The sequence below is a fragment of the Pseudopipra pipra genome, chromosome 20 (assembly GCF_036250125.1).
Source record: "Pseudopipra pipra isolate bDixPip1 chromosome 20, bDixPip1.hap1, whole genome shotgun sequence".
NCBI lineage: Eukaryota > Metazoa > Chordata > Aves > Passeriformes > Pipridae > Pseudopipra > Pseudopipra pipra.
Genome location: NC_087568.1, coordinates 6,365,399 through 6,386,801, shown reverse-complemented (window position 1 = coordinate 6,386,801; position 21,403 = coordinate 6,365,399). Strand labels below are relative to the sequence as shown.

Sequence of the window (21,403 nt, the reverse complement as noted above, 5' to 3'; positions counted from 1 at the left end):
GAGCTCGCAAAACAAAGCCACACTATGGACTCGCCTTTCCTACAGAACATGCTTAACTCATCCCCTATACTGTGTGTTGTGGTTCTTGCAGATCCTAGTGCTGCCATTCCAGCTGGCTCCTAAAGCAGAACCAGCTGTGGAGTTAGACATTCCCATGGCCGGGAGCAACTCCGTCCGCTCTGGTAGCCAGTAGGAATTACTGAGCATTATACGAGGGATGCTGTGCTATTGCAACCAGCAAGGTGGACCAAAGGAACTGTTTACTTTCTCAGCGAGTAAAACCAAAAATTAATTGTGCTTTTCTCTTTCCCCAGGGTCTAATGGGTTTCATTGGTCCGGTAGGGGAGCCTGGAATAGCGGGAGAAAAGGTAAGATGGCCTGCAATGAAGTGGTTGTTGTAACTTATGCAGGATGAGGGAGACTGGGGCAGGAGAAATGTTGTGGAGATTTAAGTTTTCGTGTCAGTGCAACACCCAGCTGGGAATGCAGCACGTCCAGGGTGTCTGAGCTAGTCGTGGGCCAGGCCAAAATCATCCACGTCTCATTTAGGAATTAATATGCGCTGCCCTCCAAGGAGATGCCGTCAAATATCCTCTGAAAATTTTACTTTCCTCATTCATAATGTGCCAGACAGCTTGTGTTTAACAGTTAGTTCTGTTTTTTATGAGAATGAGGGACCCATCAGCCCTGTGTTCCTGGTCAAGGGAGGAGTCCACGGGGCTGAGGTTACAGATCTGTGCAGAGATGTGCTCACAAGCCCACACCGAGTTGCCAGCGGGGTCGAACAAGACCAGGGCTGAGGCTGCATTGAACAAGAGGTCTCAGCAATCTCCCAGGTGCAGAGAAAGTGCAAGAGTGCAGCCACCCATCTGAGCAAAGGCTGGTTCAAATATTTCCCTTTTTATTGGATGAGGACCATTCCATCCAGCTGGCCCTGGTTGCGTTGGGCACACTAAGGGCTGGTGCCCTCTTGTGTACAGTACAGATATATGTTTCTTCTGGGTGGAAAAATGGCTTTATTTTCTCTAAAACTGTGAATGGACATTAATTTGTTTTCCATTACAGTGTAAAATTTTATTCAGAAGTATCTTCCAAAGACAAATAATTTATGTCACTCATCCTATCTCACTTGTAGGCTGCTGGTTTTCATTGTTGGTTTAATTATTCACAGTCCAGCTGTAAAGATAGTAAAGAGCATAAAATGATGCATTCCACACATCAGTGCTTTCTTTCACTTTTATTACTTCAAGCCCTGTCCTCTGGGTAATGATGTAAAGACTCTCTGACAGTTATACTGTGTTTGCTGCAGATGCATTTTACTGTCTGTCTGCAGCAGCCTTTGGAAAGGCCATTCCACACTGTGGACTCTGGTGGGGCAGGAGCAGAAGTTGCCTCAGCCCAAGCTGTCAAGGCACAGGAGAAATTACACTACATGAGCTGCGTTTTAAAGAAGGAAAATAGAGGAATAAAGAGCCTGTGATGTGTCCAGGGTGGTTACAGAGAAAATTGGTGCCTGATTGAGCTGTCTCAATGGCAGCTGCAGCCCTTAATTGAATGAGGAATAAGGGGTTTGCCATGCAGGAGACATGGGAAGGTCTTTTTTCCCGCTCCATTAAATTCACATCTGTCCCTATGACTTCCATGCCAAAGCCTTGACCACGTGAGCCATTCTCATCTTCCAGATCAACTCTGTAACACGATGATATGACATTGGTGTCAAGGCAAACTCAGGCTGTCCTTTGAAAATCTGCCCTTGGAGATGCTCAGCACAGCTGTGATTTCTATCAGACTTCTCACCAGGACAAACTTAGGGATGACAGAAATAACTATTATCAAATCAAAACCTCAACCAGGCCTCCAGTTGGCATAGTATCCTACAGCTTACTATGCTCTTGTGAGCTAAATGAAGTGGGAAATATGCTTTCATTAGACATAGCTGAGTCAGCAATCTCCATCCTGAGAGCTGCAAGACTTAAGACTGAAGCCAGTAGAATCCAAAGATTATCAAAGAGAACAATACAGTTAATACATCCTTAATAAAATCCATCCATTCAGGGAGAAAAGAATCTGTACGTTGGTTTACAAGGGCCAACTGGTGACAACACAAACTCGGGGGTTTGTTTTTAATAAGCTCCTCCAAGCCCAGCAAATATTTCCCCTTACACTTTAGCTGTTGGAAGGTAGGTCAGATTTTGGGCGTAACCTACTTGGCAGCATTTGCTAAATCCTCCTTCCTCGTCCTCCTCGAGCACGTGAACGTAACACACCTAATTCCCAGTGCATCACTGGGGCTGGAGGGAGGGCACAGGCAGCTGTGGTGGGAATTGCCACCATCTCCCTCAGGAGTTTTCAGTGTCCCATTCCTAGAGCCGTGCCTTCATGTCACCCTCACGTCAGTGGGTCACAGTGGTGCTTGTGGGGACTTACATCTTGTCTCCTTTCCTTGGGTCCAGGATGCACTCAGGGGAAGTGAGATGGCCTGCATGGAGGGATGAGTAAGACTTCTGGGATTAATGAGTGATTTTTTGGTACTTTAAGTTTTTTAACGCCAAATGATGGCTTGTTTCAGAAGGAATGGTATCTTCAGGGTGGGTTGTGGAGTCATCTGACTCTGAGCCCCTCATAAACACAGGCCTGCAGGTCATTGTTGACCTCCAGGTCTCAGTATGAGCCATAGGACAGGGAGTTCCCCCACAACACCTACAGTCTCCTCTGAAAGCACCAGGCTCTGGTTTTTGACAGCTTGACCCCCTGCTCTCAGCAAGGCCCCATAACAACAGTTTTCAAATCCATGGCTCTGAAAATGCCAGCACATGAAGGGATTATGATGCTGCAGAACAGGGATGACATGCCTGGGGTGGGAAGGGCTGGAGATCTCCTGGGGTTCAATCCTAGCACTGTTTGGAATTGAAGGGGGTCTTCAGTGCATGGCCTGTTTCCTTCAGACCTTGGTGGTTTGATGGCAAGAGTAAAATCCCTTCACTTTGGATATGGAGGATTAGTTAATTCTTCTTGTAGTCCTTTAAGTACTCTGATGAGATGGATAGAAAGAGAGTGATGATCATTCTGTGCTGGAAGCCTTTCTGGTAGAAAGCTGGTGGCAGAGACATGAATTTGTGGATTTTTAAATTGTTTCATTGCTCTAGATCACCCTTTCCTATGCACCTGTCTCTCTCCTAGGGTGACCGTGGCCCAGTGGGACCCCCAGGCCCTCCAGGAGTCAAGGGGTCGATGGTAAGGAGTAAGTCTGCATTCTCTCGCTCTTGCTGCTGCCTCTCTGTCTCTGTCCTGGCCAAGGGTGCAGCTTCTCCTGGTCCTTTAGTTACATGACAACAGCTGCAAGCTCCTCCTCTCTCTGTGGGAGTGGGAATGGCCATCTGACTGACTGGATATCGTGGTGTAACCTCTCCCCAGCAGTTGTGTCCTGCAGTCTCCCCTTCAGAGAAACACTGGGTTTGGAGGTGTGTTCTGCAGCTCCATCAGCTGAGGACCTGCTGTGTCAAGTGGAGACAACCAGGAACTCAAGGATTGCCTGTTCCCAAGCATCCTGGCTCCTGAACAGACAGAGTCTGGGAACAGGGCTCTGTGTGCACATCCCAAGTTGCCTGAGCAGCTGGAGGTGTGGGGTGCTTGGGCAGCACTCTCAGTGTCCTGCTGTGCTCTGCCATTCAGGGAGCCCCATTTATGAGTTTAACAGAGGGAACATCAGCAGGACCTTGTCTTGCTCTGACACTTATTTCATATCTACCATAGTGCAAGACCCAAAGGCAGATTTTCCTATTAGTTCAGCCCATTCTCTTCTGGGCTGTTCAGAAAATCTCCCTTCTGATATCAGTGGCCAGGTTGGAGCTGGGCTATCGACAGCCTGGCCGTCTCTATCAGCCCCTGAAACATTTTACCCTGACTAATATCAGACCTGCCTGACTTTGCAACCAGCCAAAAATGCCTTTTTTCCTGTTTTCCCATTTGGAGGATGCAGGGCTGAGCAGATTCTGGGCATTCACACCAGGCATGTTCTTCTTCCTTCCCTTTTAGGGGCACCCTGGGACGCCAGGAGGAGTGGGTTTTCCTGGGATCCCTGGACCAACAGTAAGTAAAGGCTATCATCACCTTGTAATACCATATCCTAGACACTTGCAGGCTAAGTCAAGCAACTGGATCCCAGTTTACTTAAGCTTGATGTGAACAACAGATATAGGGTAAGGAATGGGGCATGGGTGTGAGCAACATGGAAGGAGATGCTAAAAAAAAAAAAGCAGTGCTTAATTCAAGCTTTTATAGCCCATTTCCCTAATTGGGGATGCAAAAATCACAATCCAGCCTCAGTCTTTTGGAAGGACACAGGCTCACTAGCTCTAGGTATTCCAGGCTGGGAATTGCTGGCAGTGTGGTGATCACATCACGCAGTGACCCCGCCGTGCGCGGTCAGAGCCCTCACTGGCGTGAGAGGAGCAGCAGAGCAGCTGCCCCAGATGGACCCTCCATCTGGATGGGCTCATCTGGCACATGTGCAGCTGTGGCTGGAGCGTGCAATTGCTGTGGAGGCAGATTTGAGCCCAGCTCCAGTTTCCCACAGCCGTTGTTTAGACGGAGCTCGGGCTCTCCCAGCAGCACAAGTGCCGCTGTGTGCTGTTCGCTGGAGCCAACAGAAAGGCAGCTCTGGGCGGGTGCAGGGAATGGATTTTGCTCAGTGTGTGAATTCCCACAGTGCTGTTAATTAGGAGGAAGATCACAGTAGTAAAATGCCTGGGCAGTGCCAAAGGCTTGACCTCCAGATCCAGGGTCAGCTGTGCCCTGTGCGGGGAGCTCGGGGATGCTCCGGGTGCACCGGCTGCAGGCAGCTGCTGCCTGGGCACGGATTGCACAGTTGCAAGTCAGTGGAGGTGAGGGAAAGAGAAGGTCTGAGGTCAAACAGCACCTCGGGGTGACCCATCTCTGCTTTAAAAGCAGAAATATGGCACCTGCCAGGACCTTACAATAAAAAAGCAGGATGATGCTGCTAGCAGCCGCCAGCACTGAGCTGCTCTGTGGCCCCTCGTGGCAGCACTTGCTGTTGACAGAAGCCTAGGAGGCAGCTGGATATCTCTAAATATCCCATTTTTAGCAACTTTCCCCATCAGATTAGCTGCTGCATGTCTTGGGGATAGCTGGAGCATTAGGCAGGCTCCCACCAGCTCTGTGCCTGTGATTGCCCTTGGCCCAGGCAGGTTCTGTGCTGGCCCCATGGCAGAAAGCTCCTGAACACCGTCCAGTGCACCACTAATGGCACCTTTAGTTGAGGCTGAGTTTTGTCTGACTTCACTGGGGCATAACAACACTATGAGTTGAGGCATCAGCTCTGAGTAGAGATGTCAAAACCTCTCGGCAGAGCTCTGGGAGCTGAGACCGTCCCCAGGTCCTTCCGCTTCCTTCAGTTCCCTCTTCTCCTGCAGGCAAATAACAAGTTCATCCAAGCAAAATATTTCCTCCAAGACAGCATTTTAAAAAGTCATAATTCAATAAGTCAAACTTCCACACAAAGCCAATAAATCAAATAATCCCCTAATATCAAATCCCTGCTCATTAATTCCAGCTGTTTCTCCACCAAACGTTCCTTATTTTCTTTTCAAGCCAGACCTGAGGCATGCTGTTGTTGTTTGTCCTGAACTGTTAAAACCTTTGAGATTAAGCTCTCCAGTGAGACTTATAGCAGTCTGATGGCTGACTAATTCAATGGAGGGTAATTGGGAATGGGAAGCAAAAGTATAATCAGTGGTAGGAAACTTTGCCATTAGCTTCAGCTCACTGGGACCTGTGAATTCCTTCCTCCTCTCCTTGCTCACCATCATGGTGCTAATCTTCTGTGTTAATATACATTTTTTTAAAATTATATATATATATAGGCATATTAACAGTCACTTATCTTCTCCCAAACAGTGCCTTGAAATTCCCAGCATGGTATCTAGTTGTTCCCTCAACATTTTACCATCACAACAAGTGCTTCTGTACTTGTATTTTCGTAAGCTGTTTCAGTTAGGCTGAGACTTCCAGGAGGATATTCCAAATGCCAACAAAGAATTTCATTTCAGTATGTGTTTATCATAAAAGTCTCTATAAAACAGGCATCTGACACATGTACTGCCTGTCTGTGCCAGTCACTACTGACCTCACTACCAAAAGTGAGATTTACTGTGATCGCAAATACAGTTACAGTCAACTGACTTTTCCATCTTGAGTGGGAACAGCTAAGCATTTGTGTTCTCAACATCTCCGTTCCAAAAGCAGAATCTTTATTAGTGGCAGTGGTATGAGCAGTAGGCAGATCACAGCCCAATTTTGTTCTGATCCTTAGCGGAGTGTGCTGGGTTGACAGTTGGTAAAAGCTCTTATTATATAAATAGCCAAATTTGATGTGGAATGTTTGAGAGAGTAAGGATGGAATGTGTCATTTTGAGGTTTTCTTTTCTGACAGCAGGAAGGCACTGATTTTAAATATGTGGTTTCAGAGTTATAATACAGAAGTAAGTCCTGTTAATTGAACATATCCTTTATTTTTTTGACACTGACAAATATTTTAGCAGAAAAAAAACCACCTGGTTTTCTGCATTTTCTGTATGCACATTAATGAATCAAGTGTGTACAAATCCAGGTGAAAAGAAAACCTGAAATCTTTCTGTAAATGTAAGAAGAACAGGATCATCCACAGCACCAACAGTCCAAATGAAATTAGCATCTGTCTGCCAGTATCAATATTTATGCAACACTAACAGTGCAACAATTACTTGAAGATAAAAATCAGTATTTGGCTGAAAAGATCAAACTTGGATACCCAAGATGAGGTGTCTGATTTTTTTATTTGGACAACTCAAAACCAGATCCTGGTTATTATTATTATTTTTGAACAGATGCTGAGCAACAGCTGCTTTTAATAGCTTTGGAGGGGATTCTGGATGTTTGACTTCACATCACACCACTGACACAGATAACAGGCTGCAGGTCATTAAGCATACAAACCTCAGCCAGGATCCTTGGCCTAAATGTTCATAATCCAAAGTCCATCGGTGATTTTTTAAAAAAAAGACCATTTACAGAGAAGTAAATGTGGTAATGTGTCTGGCAAGAGCCTAATGAACCAACCCGCTGGTCAAGGGACTTCACTTGAGGCCCCTGCAGATCACATAGGGACATAGGATCTTACCAACAGCTGCTGTCTTCCTCCTCCTCCATCTTCATTTTGTTTCCCTTTTCCCCTTCCAGGGTCCAGCAGGAGCCCGTGGTGCGCCAGGGATAAGAGGGATGAAAGGCCGCAGGGTAAGTGCTTTCCAGGAGCTTTTATCCCTCTCCTCTTTCAACCATTGGAAAAGCAATCTGGTGGATTAGCCTGGGGGTGTGAAGATGAGCAGAAGCTGGGCAGCACTGCCACAGCCATGTTGCTGCTGTGCATAAAACACGAGGGCTTTGAAGGAAGTCTTACCAGGGATGTGAATACAAGTGATGTGTATGGGCAGAGGTGTGTCCAGTGTGGAGGTTAGCATGGAAGTGATCCAGTTTGTCTTTTCCAGCTATTTGTAGTGTCAAAACACTGTTTACAGATGCTCCTTGTGAGGATGGTATAGATTTAATCATCTGGAGACGTATCTGAGTCGGGAAGAGGGTACAGGTAGAAGACCAGAAAAGGTGCCTCTGTTGCCAAGGAGAGAGAGCAGCTGAGATGTGAAATGCTGTGATTAAAGAGAGGCAGATAAAAGGGGAAATGTCATGTCATGACATGGAATTAAGAGACGAGGTCAGCAGAAATGGTGCTGACAAGGATCTGAGCAGCCTGCTCTTCCCATGTCTCCCTTTCCAGTCTCACAGGATCAATAACTTCCAGCAGGGTTCTGCAGGGCTGTGAGGAAGGTGTGCTTTGCGCTGTCAGCAGATCAAATTATAAGCACATCCTATGTCTTTCTATGGGTTTTTCCAGCCCATAACACAAGGCCCTGGTTTTATCTGGACGTAGCTCAAGTGTCCCACGCTGTAAGCATGTGTGTCTCCTGCCTGGAAAGGGCACCCCCCAGCCTAGTGCTGGGTGATGGTACCAACTGGCATCACTGCCGGTGCTACAAGTCCGTGTTACACTGATAAATACCTCCCAGGCACTCTGAGACAGCTCTTGTGTGGTGCTTCCTGCTCTGTTTGGGTGACAGCCGACAGCAGAATGACCTCTGGACCTGCCAAAGCTGCTTGTTTTCCTGCCTGTGACATCCAACCCACGTCCCGCTGAGCTCTTCAATCTTTCTTCTCCAACTGGATATTTATTGCAGGAGCATCCATCCCTGCTTTGGGTTGTTTTTCCCTGTCCAGCTGCTTTACAAAGTATTAATAGCAAGCGCACATGGGTTCTTGCTGAAGGCCCCAACAACAACATATTTTGCATTTCTCCCTCCAAGGATCTGTTTCCATGTTTCATTTTCAAAGAGACACGCTGGAGTAAACTATACATTTTACCTACCTCCAATCTCTGCTTCTACTGCAAGTCCTGCTTAGGGAGTTTGGGAAGGATTGCATATGTTTCCCTTTGCCAGAGTGAATACTCTCTTCAAATAGCTGTAACCAGCAAAAGGAAATGAAATAACCAATTAGGAAGCTTTATGACCACAGAGTTATGTACCCTGGAACTGCTCAAAGCTTTAAAATCACATCTAGAAGGACACCAGTAACATCCAAGCTCAGCAGATGCATATCAGGGTTCATCTTTTAACTTGTGACTGGGAAGAACAGCTTCCATGCCTCTGTTCTCCTTGGTGGGGAGGCCCATGGAGTTCACTCCCCAGCTTCACTCTCAGAGGTGCCCCTGGGGAGTGAGGTTCCAGGACATCCATGATCCTGACGGATGAGAAACTGGAGGCATTCCCTCATGGGAGGCTCTGAATGGATGGTGGAAAATACATCAAGGTAAAACTACAGCACGGAGTTGAACAGAAAACACCTTCTGGATGAATCCAGGCTGCAAATATGTGGACTCTTGGAGAGGTGGGTCCTCCAAGGGGATCAGATGCTTCTGCCAGTGCTTTTAATGTTCGCAGTGGCAGAGGAGTCCCAAGCACTGCCTCGTCCCCACTGCCAGCCAGGAATGCCAACCACATCCCTGGCACTGAGCTTCTCCTTAAGGCAGGCATCCCTGGGCAACTGCAGTGTTTGGCTCTTGGGCTGTGCAAGATTCCCTCACATAAACCTTCTTTGGCTTCTTACATCTGCCTTGGCCTCAAGTCCTCAGCCCTCCAGGAAAGCAAAGCCAACCAGGCTGTTTCCAGTTCCACTCCTACTGCCAGGAATGACAAAGGGAAGTATCTGTTATCATCACACAAGGTAAAACCAAGAGCAAAGCTGAATTCAGCTCCTAGGAAAGGAGTCTGGCTGGCACAGCAGGTACCTGCCGTTGGGTGTAGCTGGATCCAGAGTGCCAAACCCTCTGGAGAAATCCTGCAGGACCACAACTGAACTGCTGTCAGCACTGTCCATCCTCAAAATGACATACCACGTAATAGAGACCTTCAGCTTCATGGCCTGGGTTTACATTTCCTCTCCAGGTGTTCAGTCCAGCAGACCCTGTGCCAGTTTCTCCCTCTGGACATTCCCCCACCAGGGAACCCAGACTTCAAAGCACATCCCAGCCCTGCAAACCAGAAATGCAGTGGTGGAGATCTGGTGTGTCTGAGCACTGCAGTGATATAATCAATACAGGGTTTCTGGGACAGACAGGCATCCTTTCTAAGATTCCCAGCAGAGAGGAGGAACTTGGCCTTTGCTCTGAAATCCTACAGATTTCAAAGAATATGATGCGGGGAAGTCACTATTGTAAGGACCAGCAGATCTCCTGCCTGGAGAATTTCTGGTTTGTATCTCTCTTGCTCATGTTTTCTTTTTCTTCATACTCTCCAAAGATATTCCAGGCACATAGTATTCTATGTTTGCTTACTTGGTCCTGTGACTCCAGCTCTTGGTTTTCTCAGGATGGGGAAATGATCCCCCAATTGTAATTTCAGACATTAGCCTCTGTCTATCCCAGCTTACAAAAGGGATATAATTCAATTCAGAGTGGAAACATGAATGTAGCCCCTGCCAGATGTTTATGAATTCCATGAGCTCTGTTTATGGATGCTTCATTAAAGCAAATTTGCTTTTGAAGGAAATGTAAATAGCAAATATGGTTTTGATTGTAAAGAACAATGGAGACTTTTAGGGGTCTGCATTTATGATGTGATAGCTTTTGTACTGTCAAGATATGTATATTTTAAAAAGAGAATTCTTTAAAAATTGTAACCTCATTTTTAGTCCTGACAGAGCTGTTATTCCTTCACAAGTCTTTGTTTAGTCCACCAAACTGATATTGAACAATCTTCCTCAAATGTGGTTTTCCCTCTGCTCTTCCCTAAGGACAAGAAACTTGGACACGTGAGCCCAGGCTCATTTTCCTTCATCTGTACTCAGTGTAGCACTTGAACATGTGCTTAACATTCAGCTAGTGACAGCTATGTACATGCTTAAAACTAATTATTTAACCAAATCAAGGTTTAAATTTGGGGGCAGCTGATTCAGCAACTCGCTCACCCTATCTCACTTAAATCCTAAAGCACGTTTCTTCTAATCAGCTCCTCGCAGCAGGAAGATGCGTGGTCTGCAGCATGTTCTCCTGAGGAAAATGTCACCAAAAAGACTGGGAATCTCTGCAAAAGGTGAAATATCAGCCAGAGCCAGGACTTGGCAACTCAGATCATAAAGCTGCACCTGAAATCCTGCTTTAATTGCCTTACCTTGCCCTATTCTCCTGGCCAAGGAGCCTCTCAGTATTTCTGGAATGTTATCCTCTCACTGCTGGGTTCTGGCTCAGGTGATACAAGAGAAGCTTTTCAAATCCCAAATCATATTTCTCTTTTCCACCATTCATCCAGCTCCTGCATTAACTGCTGCCCAGGTGAAGCCTGCAAAGCTGAGATAAGGGGAGAACACCTGCACTCCAAGCCCTTTGCTGCTCTGTGCCAGAGGGGAGGGACCACTGCTCTCTGCCACGTGGACCCAGCGCTTCCCAGCATCACCAACTGCAGACATTTGTAAATGCCAGGGATTTGTAAAGTGGTGTTATCTAAGCCAACCTGAAAATAGTTGCTTTCTTCCAGGCCCAGCTGAGTTTTTTTCATGGAGAAGAAGCAGGGGTGTATTGTTTTGCTTCCAGGGATCTTTCTAGTTGACTGAGAAAGCACTGGAAGTGTTTGAGGACAGGTTCGCTCCAGATCCATGGCCAGTGATGTCTCCCTTTGGCTTCACTCAAGGCATCTGATGGCTTTTCATTTGGCCAGACTGTGATAGTGAAGTATCAGTATCTGGATAAAGGGGTAAGGAAGAAGCTTTGGGTTTCTGGAAAGGAGCTACTGACTGCTCCTTCATGCTGCAGTTCACAGGCTCGTCACTGTCTCTCCTGGAGCTCTGAGTAGCTGTTTGAACAGGGGGAAATGCAGTGCTGCTCTGCAGGAGCACTTTGTTGAGTATTTAGTTCTGCAGGAACCTTGTCTGCTCTAGCAGCAGCGTGTATCCCTGTTGCCTCAACTGGACTAGCAATAAACCTGAGTTGCAAAGCCTGGAGCTGAGTTCCACTGCATTTGTGAGCTGACACTGTTCACACCTGGCCAACGTTTTAGCACCTTGTTTAGTCTGGGGGTTGCTGGTAGAGCTGCACATCTCAGGGAAATACTGTCCTGGCATGTGCACCCACTGACCAAGGGGTACTGAGGCTGCAAGGGCAGCCCAGGGGCTGTGCTCAGCCCTGCCTGCAAGGCCAGGCTGCCAGGTCTGTGGTGGGAAGGCACCGTGCTGTGCCTTGCAGCATTTGGCATTGGGATCTCCCTGGAGAGCTGCCAGGACCTCACTCGCTCATCTCTGACCAGCGGTTGTCAGTAATAGAGAGTTTTGAAGATTTAACTAATTGACTAAATGTAGCCTTCCCTGTCAGGGTGGATTAGGGAAAGCCTTTGCCCCAGGTTTCAGCCCAGGAGGCTGGAGAAGATGAAGTTTGCCACGTGCATCTGCGAACAGAGGGTCACCTTCTCCTTCCTTAGGTCAAATGCTGATGAGTTGTGTTGCGATGGGATTAGGCAGGTGACTGCTGTGAAGTGAGATTCCCCTGGCAGATCCTGCCATGCTGGTGACAGGGTTCTGCTGGAAAAGAGGAGGATACTGTAAACACTCCCCCAGGCAGCCAGCCCTGCTGGGTTGGACCACTGAGAACCACAGCCCTCACTGTGTACTGAGGGCACCCAACAGCCTCCACCCAGTTTAGAGAAGCCCAGCAGTGGCAAAGGGGCTGGACAGGGCAGGACAGGCTACAGAAGATGGGTCTGGAAGGGCCAGACACATCCCAGTTTCCTTCCTGACAGGATCTATCTCAGAAGAGAAACCTCTAACCTGGGTCATCACTGTCATTTCCACATCCTGCTTGCTTCTGATCCCTGCTCGCTTCTGATCCCTGCTCCCTCTTCCAGGCCTGAGCTATGGACTCCTCCCCATCTGCACATCCTTCCCCTGCTTCACACGCAGGTCACCACATCAGCTTGGATAGTAAAGGTGTAATTGCACAAAGTATTCTGAGTGGCTGCCCAAAGAGAAGGGGAACAGTTTGTTTTCCAGGGAGGATAAGTAGTTGGGTAGCAGGGTGCTTTCCTAGAGTGTCAGCATCATAACTGTGCTGACACCTTCCCATCCTATGGGCAGGTCTGTGTATTTGCTGGGTGTCCCAGTCACCCCACACAGCCCCAAGATGCCTCCAAGCCCTGCTTTCCCACCACCCAAACTTACAGGGCTGTCTGACTCGAGCTGTCAGTAGCCCTGCTTTTAAATGACCTTCTGGTTTATGTCACTGTGCTTTGAGGTTTATAGGGACATGGATTAATAAAACTTTTGGTCTTTACTGCTCTCTGATCTAGGAGCCAGCATGAACCACAGCACTTGGGGTGTTGGGCTGGTGAGAGCTGCCTGACGTCAGTGCAGCAAAGCCCCAACCTGTGAAACACCCCCTTTGGTTATGGGGTTCCCATCTGGGGCACAGTCCTTCTCTGTCCATCTGTCCTGGAGACCAGGCTGAGCATTCTTTAGAGCTGTGCCTTACTGGCAATGCAAGACAGGCTCTTGGTTATTTAATCTCAGCTCTGCTCAGAAGCACAGAGCTTTGCCAAGTGCAGTAGAAGTTTTTGCATTATTTTATATTGACAGTGTTTGTCTGCTGTAATAATTTGGCTGAGGTTCCTATACATTTCTGCTGTACAGTGCCTTTCTTTGTGAGTCTCTCTCTTTGCCTGTCATCCTGGAGTTGCTTTTCTAAGGCATTGGCTCCCTAGCCCTGTTATTACTTTTGGCACTGGGTTTGCATCCCGATTAAGCACATTGGCTCCTGTTTTCTCTCTTTCTGTGTTGGCCAGCTCTCAGAATTCCTCTTACCACTACATTCTAACACCACTCTGTGTTTTTATTTATTATTTGTATTGCAGTAGCGCCTAAGAGTCCCAACTGAGCTAATGACCTGATTATGAACATGAAGCCCATTAATAGTCTCTTGATATGCCCTTTTTAACTGTTTTATTTTCTCTCACTGTGGCTCTTTATTCTCTGTCAGTGTGACACACTGGTTTCTGGGGCTCAACTGGTGCAGAAGGTTGTGTGTTCAACTCTCCTGAAACTAGTGTGAGAGCTAAATGGTCTTTAAGGTCCCTTCCAACTCAAACCATTGATTCTATTCACAATCTTCCCCTCTTCCCAGGGCTCCCCTTGCTTAGAACTCTGGAGGAACAAGGACACCCCTTCCTCAACAACACTCGAGCTGTGCCATGAACTGTTCATTTGTAGCTAATCCCACCTGCTCATTTGCAGCAGGGTGCATGTCCTGTGCTCCTCCTGAGCTCCTCGTGCCTTCCACACACTCACACATCCAGGAGGAGATGCCAGACATGGGACCAGACCTGCAGAAGCAGCACAGCCAGCTGAACTCCTCCCTACCTGCATATGCATGAGCACCTGCCTGGACCCTAACAGCAGCCAAATCTTTAAATAGCAAGTAGCTGTAGCTGAAGGCTTGGAGTTCAGCTGCCAGCAAATATACCCTGCTCTTTTTGAGGAATTTGGGGCCCAGGACAATCTGAAAGTACTGTATGTTGGGGGCTTGTGTGCCTCTATATTTTGTAGATTTATTGCCCTGATTGTGATGATGAGATTGTGTGGTATGCCAAGTGTTAAGGGCAGAGGCAGTTGGAAAAACAAGGTTTCTAGGAATGCAGGGGTTTGCTATCAATAAGGCTGGAACTACAAGTCTCTGCCTTGCAAAACTGTTGTCATGTAACCGTTGTCTGAAAATAAGGCTGTTCCTGGCCTGCTTTACTCCTCTGGCTTTGGTTTGTGGTTGGTAGTTAGTCGAATAGGAATAAAAAGTTCTGTGTGCTGGTAACGGTGAGAAATGAAGCAACAAAACACAGAAAGAATCTTTTGAGTCCTGGGCTCTGAACTGCTGTGCTCAACACAAGCAGGTACAGGTTGGCTTAGCCAGGACTGATCTCATGGACTGTCCTGTTGGCCAAGGCTAGAGTGGCAGCTGGATTTTCCAGTGAGACATAGCCTCCATGTTCTTATTTTTGCCTCTCTTTTACCTTTTTCCAGGGTGACAGAGGGCCTGATGGACCAGTAGGCGAGCCGGGGTCACGAGGTGTCAAGGTGAGTGCCAAGGCTGCTCTGAGCTGTGCTGTGAAATGCTCTGGGCAGGATCGAGGTCTCATCCTCCTCCTCCAGGGCGTGTTCAATTGCTCCATGAGGAGCAACCAGCAAGGATGAGCCTGTCTTGCCACCAGAGTAAAATCTATCCAGTGTTGGCATCAGGGCCCTTGCCCACACTCCCTGCTGGTTGGGGTGTTCCTTGGGGCAGGATGGTGGGCATTTGTCCTCTCAAAAGCTGCAGGGAACTGGAGGGGATATTTGCTGGAAAATGTGCAGGAGCAGATGGGCTGGGGCAGAAGAGCATCACCAACAGTTTGTGCTCCTGCTGACGTGACTTTGTCTTTTTGCTTTCCAGGGCCGACCAGGGGAGCCAGGCAGGCCAGGGCCAGATGGGCTGCAGGTATGTCCTCTGTGAGAGCCAGAGCCTGCCAAGCCTGGCACGGTGTCAGTCCTCTCTGTGGGGGCACCCCCACGTTCCCAGTGCCCAGGGAACAGCAGCTTCTCCTGGCCAAAGCGCCGCGGGTGTGTCGGCACATTCCCGGCTGCTGATTGCTGTAACTGTGTGTTCACAGGGCAAGATGGGGGAGACTGGGGAGGCTGGAGCACGCGGCTTCCCGGTAAGTGTCCGTCCCTTGTGCTTCCTTCCGTAACCTCAGGTTCACTCAGGTCTGTAAGTTTTGGGTCCTGGTTCAGGAGGGAGAATTTGGACAGTGTCTCACACTTAAAAGGGCACCTCCCCCCCTCCTTTTACTGGAGCATTTATGAGATGCACGTTACTGCTGAAAGCCATGAAGGATTCTATGGAGTTGGAGCTGACCCTGGTGTTTTTAATTTTTCCAGGGTATCCAAGGACCTTCCGGACCTCCAGGAGCAAAAGGGGCTCCAGGCGACCCGGCAAGTGTCTTATCACTCTCTCTTTCCTAGCAGACACACAGACACTTCATTTCTTTCTCTGTCTGTCTCCTCCCCACCACTTATCCCGTTCCCAGCCTCTCTGTCCTTGCCAACTCCAGCGTGGTCAGAGATGTGAAGGACTTGGCTAGAGTCCTAGGAGCCATAAGGAAAGACAAGGTCAGACCCCTGAAAAGCAAAAGGGGGCCATGGATCAGCCAGGGAGAGCGTAGGATACAGGCTGGGGTGGATTTTTGAAGGGAGAAAAGAAGGGCAAGATTGGGGCTGGGGCAGGGTCAGATGTAACAGGAGGAGTTGGAGTGGGCTGGTAGGTTGAGTGGAAGGGGGACCAGGAGGGAGGCTGATGGTGTCAGAACTGAGCCTACAGCTTGGGAGGAGGCACTGGGGGGTGACAGGGGAAGACACAGACTCAAGTAGGGCCAACAGGACCACCAAAGCAAGAAGAGGGATCTCTTCCTGCTCTCTGTCTCTGTGGGGACCATCCTGGACTGTGAAGGGAGTGGGTAAACCAGGCACTTCCAGGTTGCCAACTGCAGTTATTTTGGATGGGAGCCAGAAAGATGAAAGGCCTTCTGAGCTCTTTGCCTGCTAAGGTGCCTCAGCACACCCACTGCTTGCCTCTCCGTCTCACTGGCCAGCTCTTGCACAGTGCATAACTCTGAGGTGTGGGGGGGAGCTGGTGTTTTATCTTACAGACCACAGAAGGGATGGCCCTTCAGAAGTCAAGACATGTATGAAAGGAGTCTTGTATGTCTGTTTTTCAGGGTCCACAGGGACCACAGGGGCCACCTGGGCCTTTGGGAGAAATTGGGCATAAGGTAGGTATGATCTGTGCTCCCGTTTGTTTTCCCCTTGCATCAAGAGTGGTAGGACTGAGGGAGGAGTAAATGTGCAGGGGCACATCCTTCCACACCTGGAGGTGTGGAACGAGCAGGAAGGATTTCCCTAAAGTCTGAAAGTCAGCTTCCAAAGCGAACAGTGGAAATCAGAAATTCGAGCATCACTTCAATCGCAGGCCACAGACACCCAGCTGGGGGACGTGCAGACCCATCTTCACACCAAGAGAAACCTCTTAAGGGTGACCGCACCACGGACCAACTTATTGCACCAGGGTACAGAGTCAGGGACCCAGCACAACAACGATTCAGACTGAGCACTGGCCTTTCCCCACTCCCTGGTGCTGCTGTTGACATGACACAGGTTTGCCAGCCTGCCCAGATTGCCATGGCAGCCCCAGCACAGTGGAGGAAGCTCAGAGACGCCTTTGCTGCTGACGGTGCTGTTGGGCTGTCGTTGCCATGAAGCAGTGGCACAAACACACCACAACCGAGCAGCAGCTGCCAAACAGTGCCCTGCTGGAGTGCAGGGAGATACCTCCATGATTTCCCCCTACCTCCTCAGCAGTTTTGGCTCCATTTCACTCCCATTGAGTATTACACTCTTGGCTCTTTATACCAGGCGTGCCAGTCCCCCTTTGGTAGCTCCTCTCCATAGGTCCTGAGCTGTAACACAGACACGATGTTTCACTCAGTTGTGAAAACAGCAGCAAAGGTGGCTTTTAATGCAGTCTATGTAAAGGGTGTGAGTCATGAAAGTTTCCATTCTCATGGCTGCTAGACTGGATGGAGCGAGCTCTCAGCGTGGTAAACCACACTGGGGAGCTGGAAAGCTGCTACCCAGCCACTCTGGATGTTGCCAACCAAGAAAGCACAGAGCTTCATTCAAATCTGTGACTCTTCCAGGAGCCTTTCTCTGCACTGGCACCTCTGGAGAAACCAAAGCAGGATTTTTGCTTTCATTGGAGCTTGAATTTTCTCATTGCGTGACTTGACCATTTGTTCACAAACCCAACATACACCCTGCTCCCTCCTCTGCTTGAATCCATTTCAGTAAGCCAGGAACTGGCTTTATTCCCTGGGCAGCTCCCTTGACTATGTGCTCTTTTTTCCTTTATTCCCAACTGTAAAGAGAAGGGAGATTGTTGTCCGGAATGCAAATATCATAAGTAAATAAACCACTCAAATCCTTTAAAGAGAAGCTTTACTGTCCCATCTTTGAGCTTGTTTTGCTCATTCCCCATGCTTCCCAGAGGTAAGAGAAAAATGTACAAAGATTAAAGCTCCCAGTAGGTCTCAGTACTAAACATAGCAAACGACCATGACCCGGCTGTCACGGGGCTGCACATGGCACTGGACACTGAGGGAGTACAGTTTGCAAGGTCATTCTCCCATCTTCCTATCTTGCTTCCCATCATTTCCCAGGTCAGGCACTCGTTTTTGGCTCTCTGAGGGATGCCAAGCCCCTCTCAGAGGAACGAGACACTTTCCCTCTGCTACTCCAGCTTGATTTCTGGTCTGATCCCAGCCATTGGTATTCAATGTTTTCTGGCCCAGTACAGCCAGAGACAGTGAGTGAGGGTTGTCAAGGCTAACCTGGCCAAAATTTGTGCTGGAGGATTCAGTGTAACCTTGCTGCTCTTGGCTCCCTTTAGCTGCCAGCACCATCATGCCCCTGGCTCTCTGGGAATAGGGGGCAAAGGCTCAGCCTGAAGCTGTGGAGTCTGGGGCAGATTAACCCTCAACAAAACAAGACACGTGGTGCAGAAAATGTGCTTCACACCAGTGCTAATGGAGAAGTCGGGCTGCTGGGAATCAGGGAGCAAGAGCACAGCCAAGCATTTTTGTTACCCAGTGTTAACAGCCAGTCTGGACCCTGGTAAAGGGCTTTCAAGTCTGATTCTGGACCGTTCCCCCTCTTTCCCAGCTAGTTCCAGTGTGGTTACCTACCTTAGAAAGCAGAGGGGCTGGAAGGGGGTAGGGAAAGGTGCTTGGCAGAGGAGGCTGGGGAGAGGGGAAGGTGTGAGAGTTGATCAGAGCCCTCCCAGAAAGCAGGCACGAGGGGTCCTGGGCCTCTTTGATGCTGCGAACCCCGAGCCAGCTCCAGGGAGGTAATTGCATTGCAACCAGGGCTCAGCTATCCCAGGAGGGCTCTGCTAAAGGAATTATGTCTTTGATCTTGCTTTCTGCTGAGTTACAATGGCTTTTTCATCGTCTTGGATTTATTTTTTTTCCCAGGGACCGCCTGGCTCAATAGGACAACCTGGCCTTGCAGGTGAACCTGGCATGAAGGTAAGAAAAACCCCTTACTGCAATTCCTCTGTCAGACTGGGGAGATAATAGCAACTTGTGTTCCTGCAGGACTGAGTGACATTGCAGGTTTGCCCCCCAGCAGCCAAAGCAGAAAGTGCTTTCAACAAAAGATAAAGTTTAAAATATAAAATCCAGTTAACTTTAGCCTTTGGTTGCAAATTCCTGAGCCCCAACCTGAGGGGGAGGCCATCAGTGCTGGGGAGAAGCACTGTCCCAGGGATCTTGTGCCTCAAGAACTGTGAAGGGCCTTGGAAATGAAGCTCAGCTCTCTGCAGATCCAAAATCTGAATGGAGAAGGGAGTCCTCAAGACCCAGAGATCCAGGCAGCTTCTAATTTGAAACCAGAAGTGTCTCAGGAAGGTCCCAAACTTAAAAATACCTTCAGTTTCCAAGCCTCAACTCTATGAGGACTGAGCTCCTCTGATGGTTACAGGGAAAGGGTGCCCTGCTCCAGACTATGAATTCTCCTTCTTGTCCTCATGGAAAGGCCTATAAAAGCCATCTCTTTGTTTGAATAAGATCCCTGTGCTGAGCAGCTCAGAGGAGTTTTTATTTCATCCTAGCCCCCTTGGTTTGAAGGTTCATTCCTGCGAGCAGAGCTTTTGAACAGACTCTGTGTGGGGATTAAATGCAGTTTCCTCTGTGCTGCTCTTCACTCTCACCCCCAGCCCCATCCTTTGCCATGTTTTCCTTGGCAAATCTTCTGACACTTCACTGGAGCTACTGTGCCTTTGGCATCCTGATACTGCTCGAGTGTTTTCAGCTCCTGTGCTCCTGGCTGCCCTCCTGGGGAGCAGGACACGATGGTTTGCACAGACACCCCTTTACCCACTGTCAGTGCAACAGGTCCTTGTGGGAAGTCGGGGAGGGAGAGTCCTGTCCTGCTCCTTCTGGAGCTTCCAAGCTGGAAGGAGCTGAACCAAGGCTGGTCTGGGCAGTCATCACTTGCAGACCAGTTTTCTGGTTCTCTCCTTTTGGTACCATCAAAGATTCAGATTTTTCTCCAGGGGCTGGGGCTCAAAGAGCTGTTGGATCTCTTCTCCCTCGCTCTGGTCATGTCTGCCACCACCCCACACTGCACCCAGCATTGCTGCTTGTCTGGGAAGGACCATGCCCAGGGAATACCTGCAGGCAGCACAGACCACTCCTTGACCCCTGTCCTGTCAAGCTTTATTGCAACAGAGCCTACCAGAGGTGTCCCTGTGTGCTCTCCCTATGCTGGGCCTTTGGACCCCCTTGAAAACTGAAGGTGTTTGTGTGGGAGAAGGAAAGAAAAAGTCAAAATGAGGAGTGCAATGGGACATTCTTCATGTTCACTCACCATCAGCAAACAGCTTGTCTCCATGTCTGAGTTTCCTTCTTTTTAGGGTGATCCTGGCCAGCTGGGAGTCCCTGGAGAGCAAGGTCTCATTGGCCAAAGGGTGAGTATGGCCACCTTTTCATGGGGCTTCTGTGCCTTGACAGTTCTCCAGAGGATCTGTCCCTGCTCAAACACAGCTGAGCAGGCAGACCCTGCCCTGGGCATCCCGTAACCCTCATGGCCCCTGTTCCTTCTCTGGGAGGTGGAAGCCCCTTCCCCACAGAGTCTGTCAGCCTGAGTTCACCAGCCTTCATGAGCCTCTGGGGTGCCACAGTGACACTGTGACACCCTCTCATGTGAAAGGGGCAGTGTGGGAACAGATGTGGGAACAGACCCCTCCTGTTTGCCAGGGGCTGTGTCCACACGGGGCAGGGGATGCTGGAGCAGAAGGAGGCATTAACAGGGAAACACTGGCTACACTGTGCACGTGTGGGAGGGAGCTGGGGTGGGATGAATGCATGGATTGAGGCTTCCAGGGTCTGTGTCCCTTCTCAGGACTGAGGTCGGTTGTTGGAGCAGGATGGGGAAGCCCCAAGTTACATGAATACAGACTGAGCCCCTTTTCACACAGGGAAGGAGGTCTTCCCACAGGCCAGCAGCAGGTCCGTGGAAGAGAAACTATGGCTCAGAATAAAGCAAGAGGCTGAATTCTTGCTCTTGCTCCAGAGGAAGCTTGTTCAGCATTAGGGTATGGGATAGGACACATGTCAAAGTGCAGGGTTGGGCTCCCATTGCTGCAGCCCCACTGCTGCCACGAGTCAGCTGCAGAAAGCAGAGGGAAAAGCATGTTTAGGCACAGCCTCATGGTGCTTCCTTCTGTCTGCAGGGAGAATCCGGGCTGGAAGGAGACAGCGGGCTGCCTGGGCCAGATGGGATCAAGGTAAACCTCAGTCTCATGGAGTGTCAGCTCTCACACACATCTCTGTGCACTCAGGTCCCTGTGATCCCTAGGGCCAGCATGAAGCCAAGGGGGTTACTGTGCAATCAGCCTCTGCCCTGCTCTCTCCAAGGACTTTTTTTCTGCAAGCACACATAACAAACTCCTCCTGTTTCACTCCTCTACCCACATTTTTGGCATCTGATCAGATCTCCAAAAAGGTCAAGTTCTTAAAAATCTGGTTTCCAACAATTTGTCTGTTTTATTTGAGTCTTTACAGAACAAATTTCCAACTAATCAGGAATTCCTGGGCCTGGCAAGGAGAATCAAGAATTGCCCATCACTCTCCCATGCACCACTGACCAGAACAATGTTAGCAAGTAAAGAAACCAG

General features: G+C 49.0%; 1 protein-coding gene across 2 annotated transcripts in view; it reads left to right on the top strand.

Annotated features, from left to right (window-relative positions):
* COL27A1 (collagen type XXVII alpha 1 chain) overlaps window positions 1–21,403 on the top strand; it is a 145,805-nt gene that overhangs the window by 87,622 nt on the left and 36,780 nt on the right. For both annotated transcript variants that reach the window (XM_064677080.1, XM_064677081.1), the window contains exons 25-36: window positions 315–368; window positions 3,181–3,234; window positions 4,036–4,089; window positions 7,237–7,290; window positions 14,659–14,712; window positions 15,068–15,112; window positions 15,285–15,329; window positions 15,553–15,606; window positions 16,389–16,442; window positions 18,699–18,752; window positions 20,141–20,194; window positions 20,960–21,013. In XM_064677080.1, coding sequence (XP_064533150.1) covers window positions 315–368; window positions 3,181–3,234; window positions 4,036–4,089; window positions 7,237–7,290; window positions 14,659–14,712; window positions 15,068–15,112; window positions 15,285–15,329; window positions 15,553–15,606; window positions 16,389–16,442; window positions 18,699–18,752; window positions 20,141–20,194; window positions 20,960–21,013 — 630 coding nt within the window. The remainder of the gene's footprint in view (window positions 1–314; window positions 369–3,180; window positions 3,235–4,035; window positions 4,090–7,236; window positions 7,291–14,658; window positions 14,713–15,067; window positions 15,113–15,284; window positions 15,330–15,552; window positions 15,607–16,388; window positions 16,443–18,698; window positions 18,753–20,140; window positions 20,195–20,959; window positions 21,014–21,403) is intronic.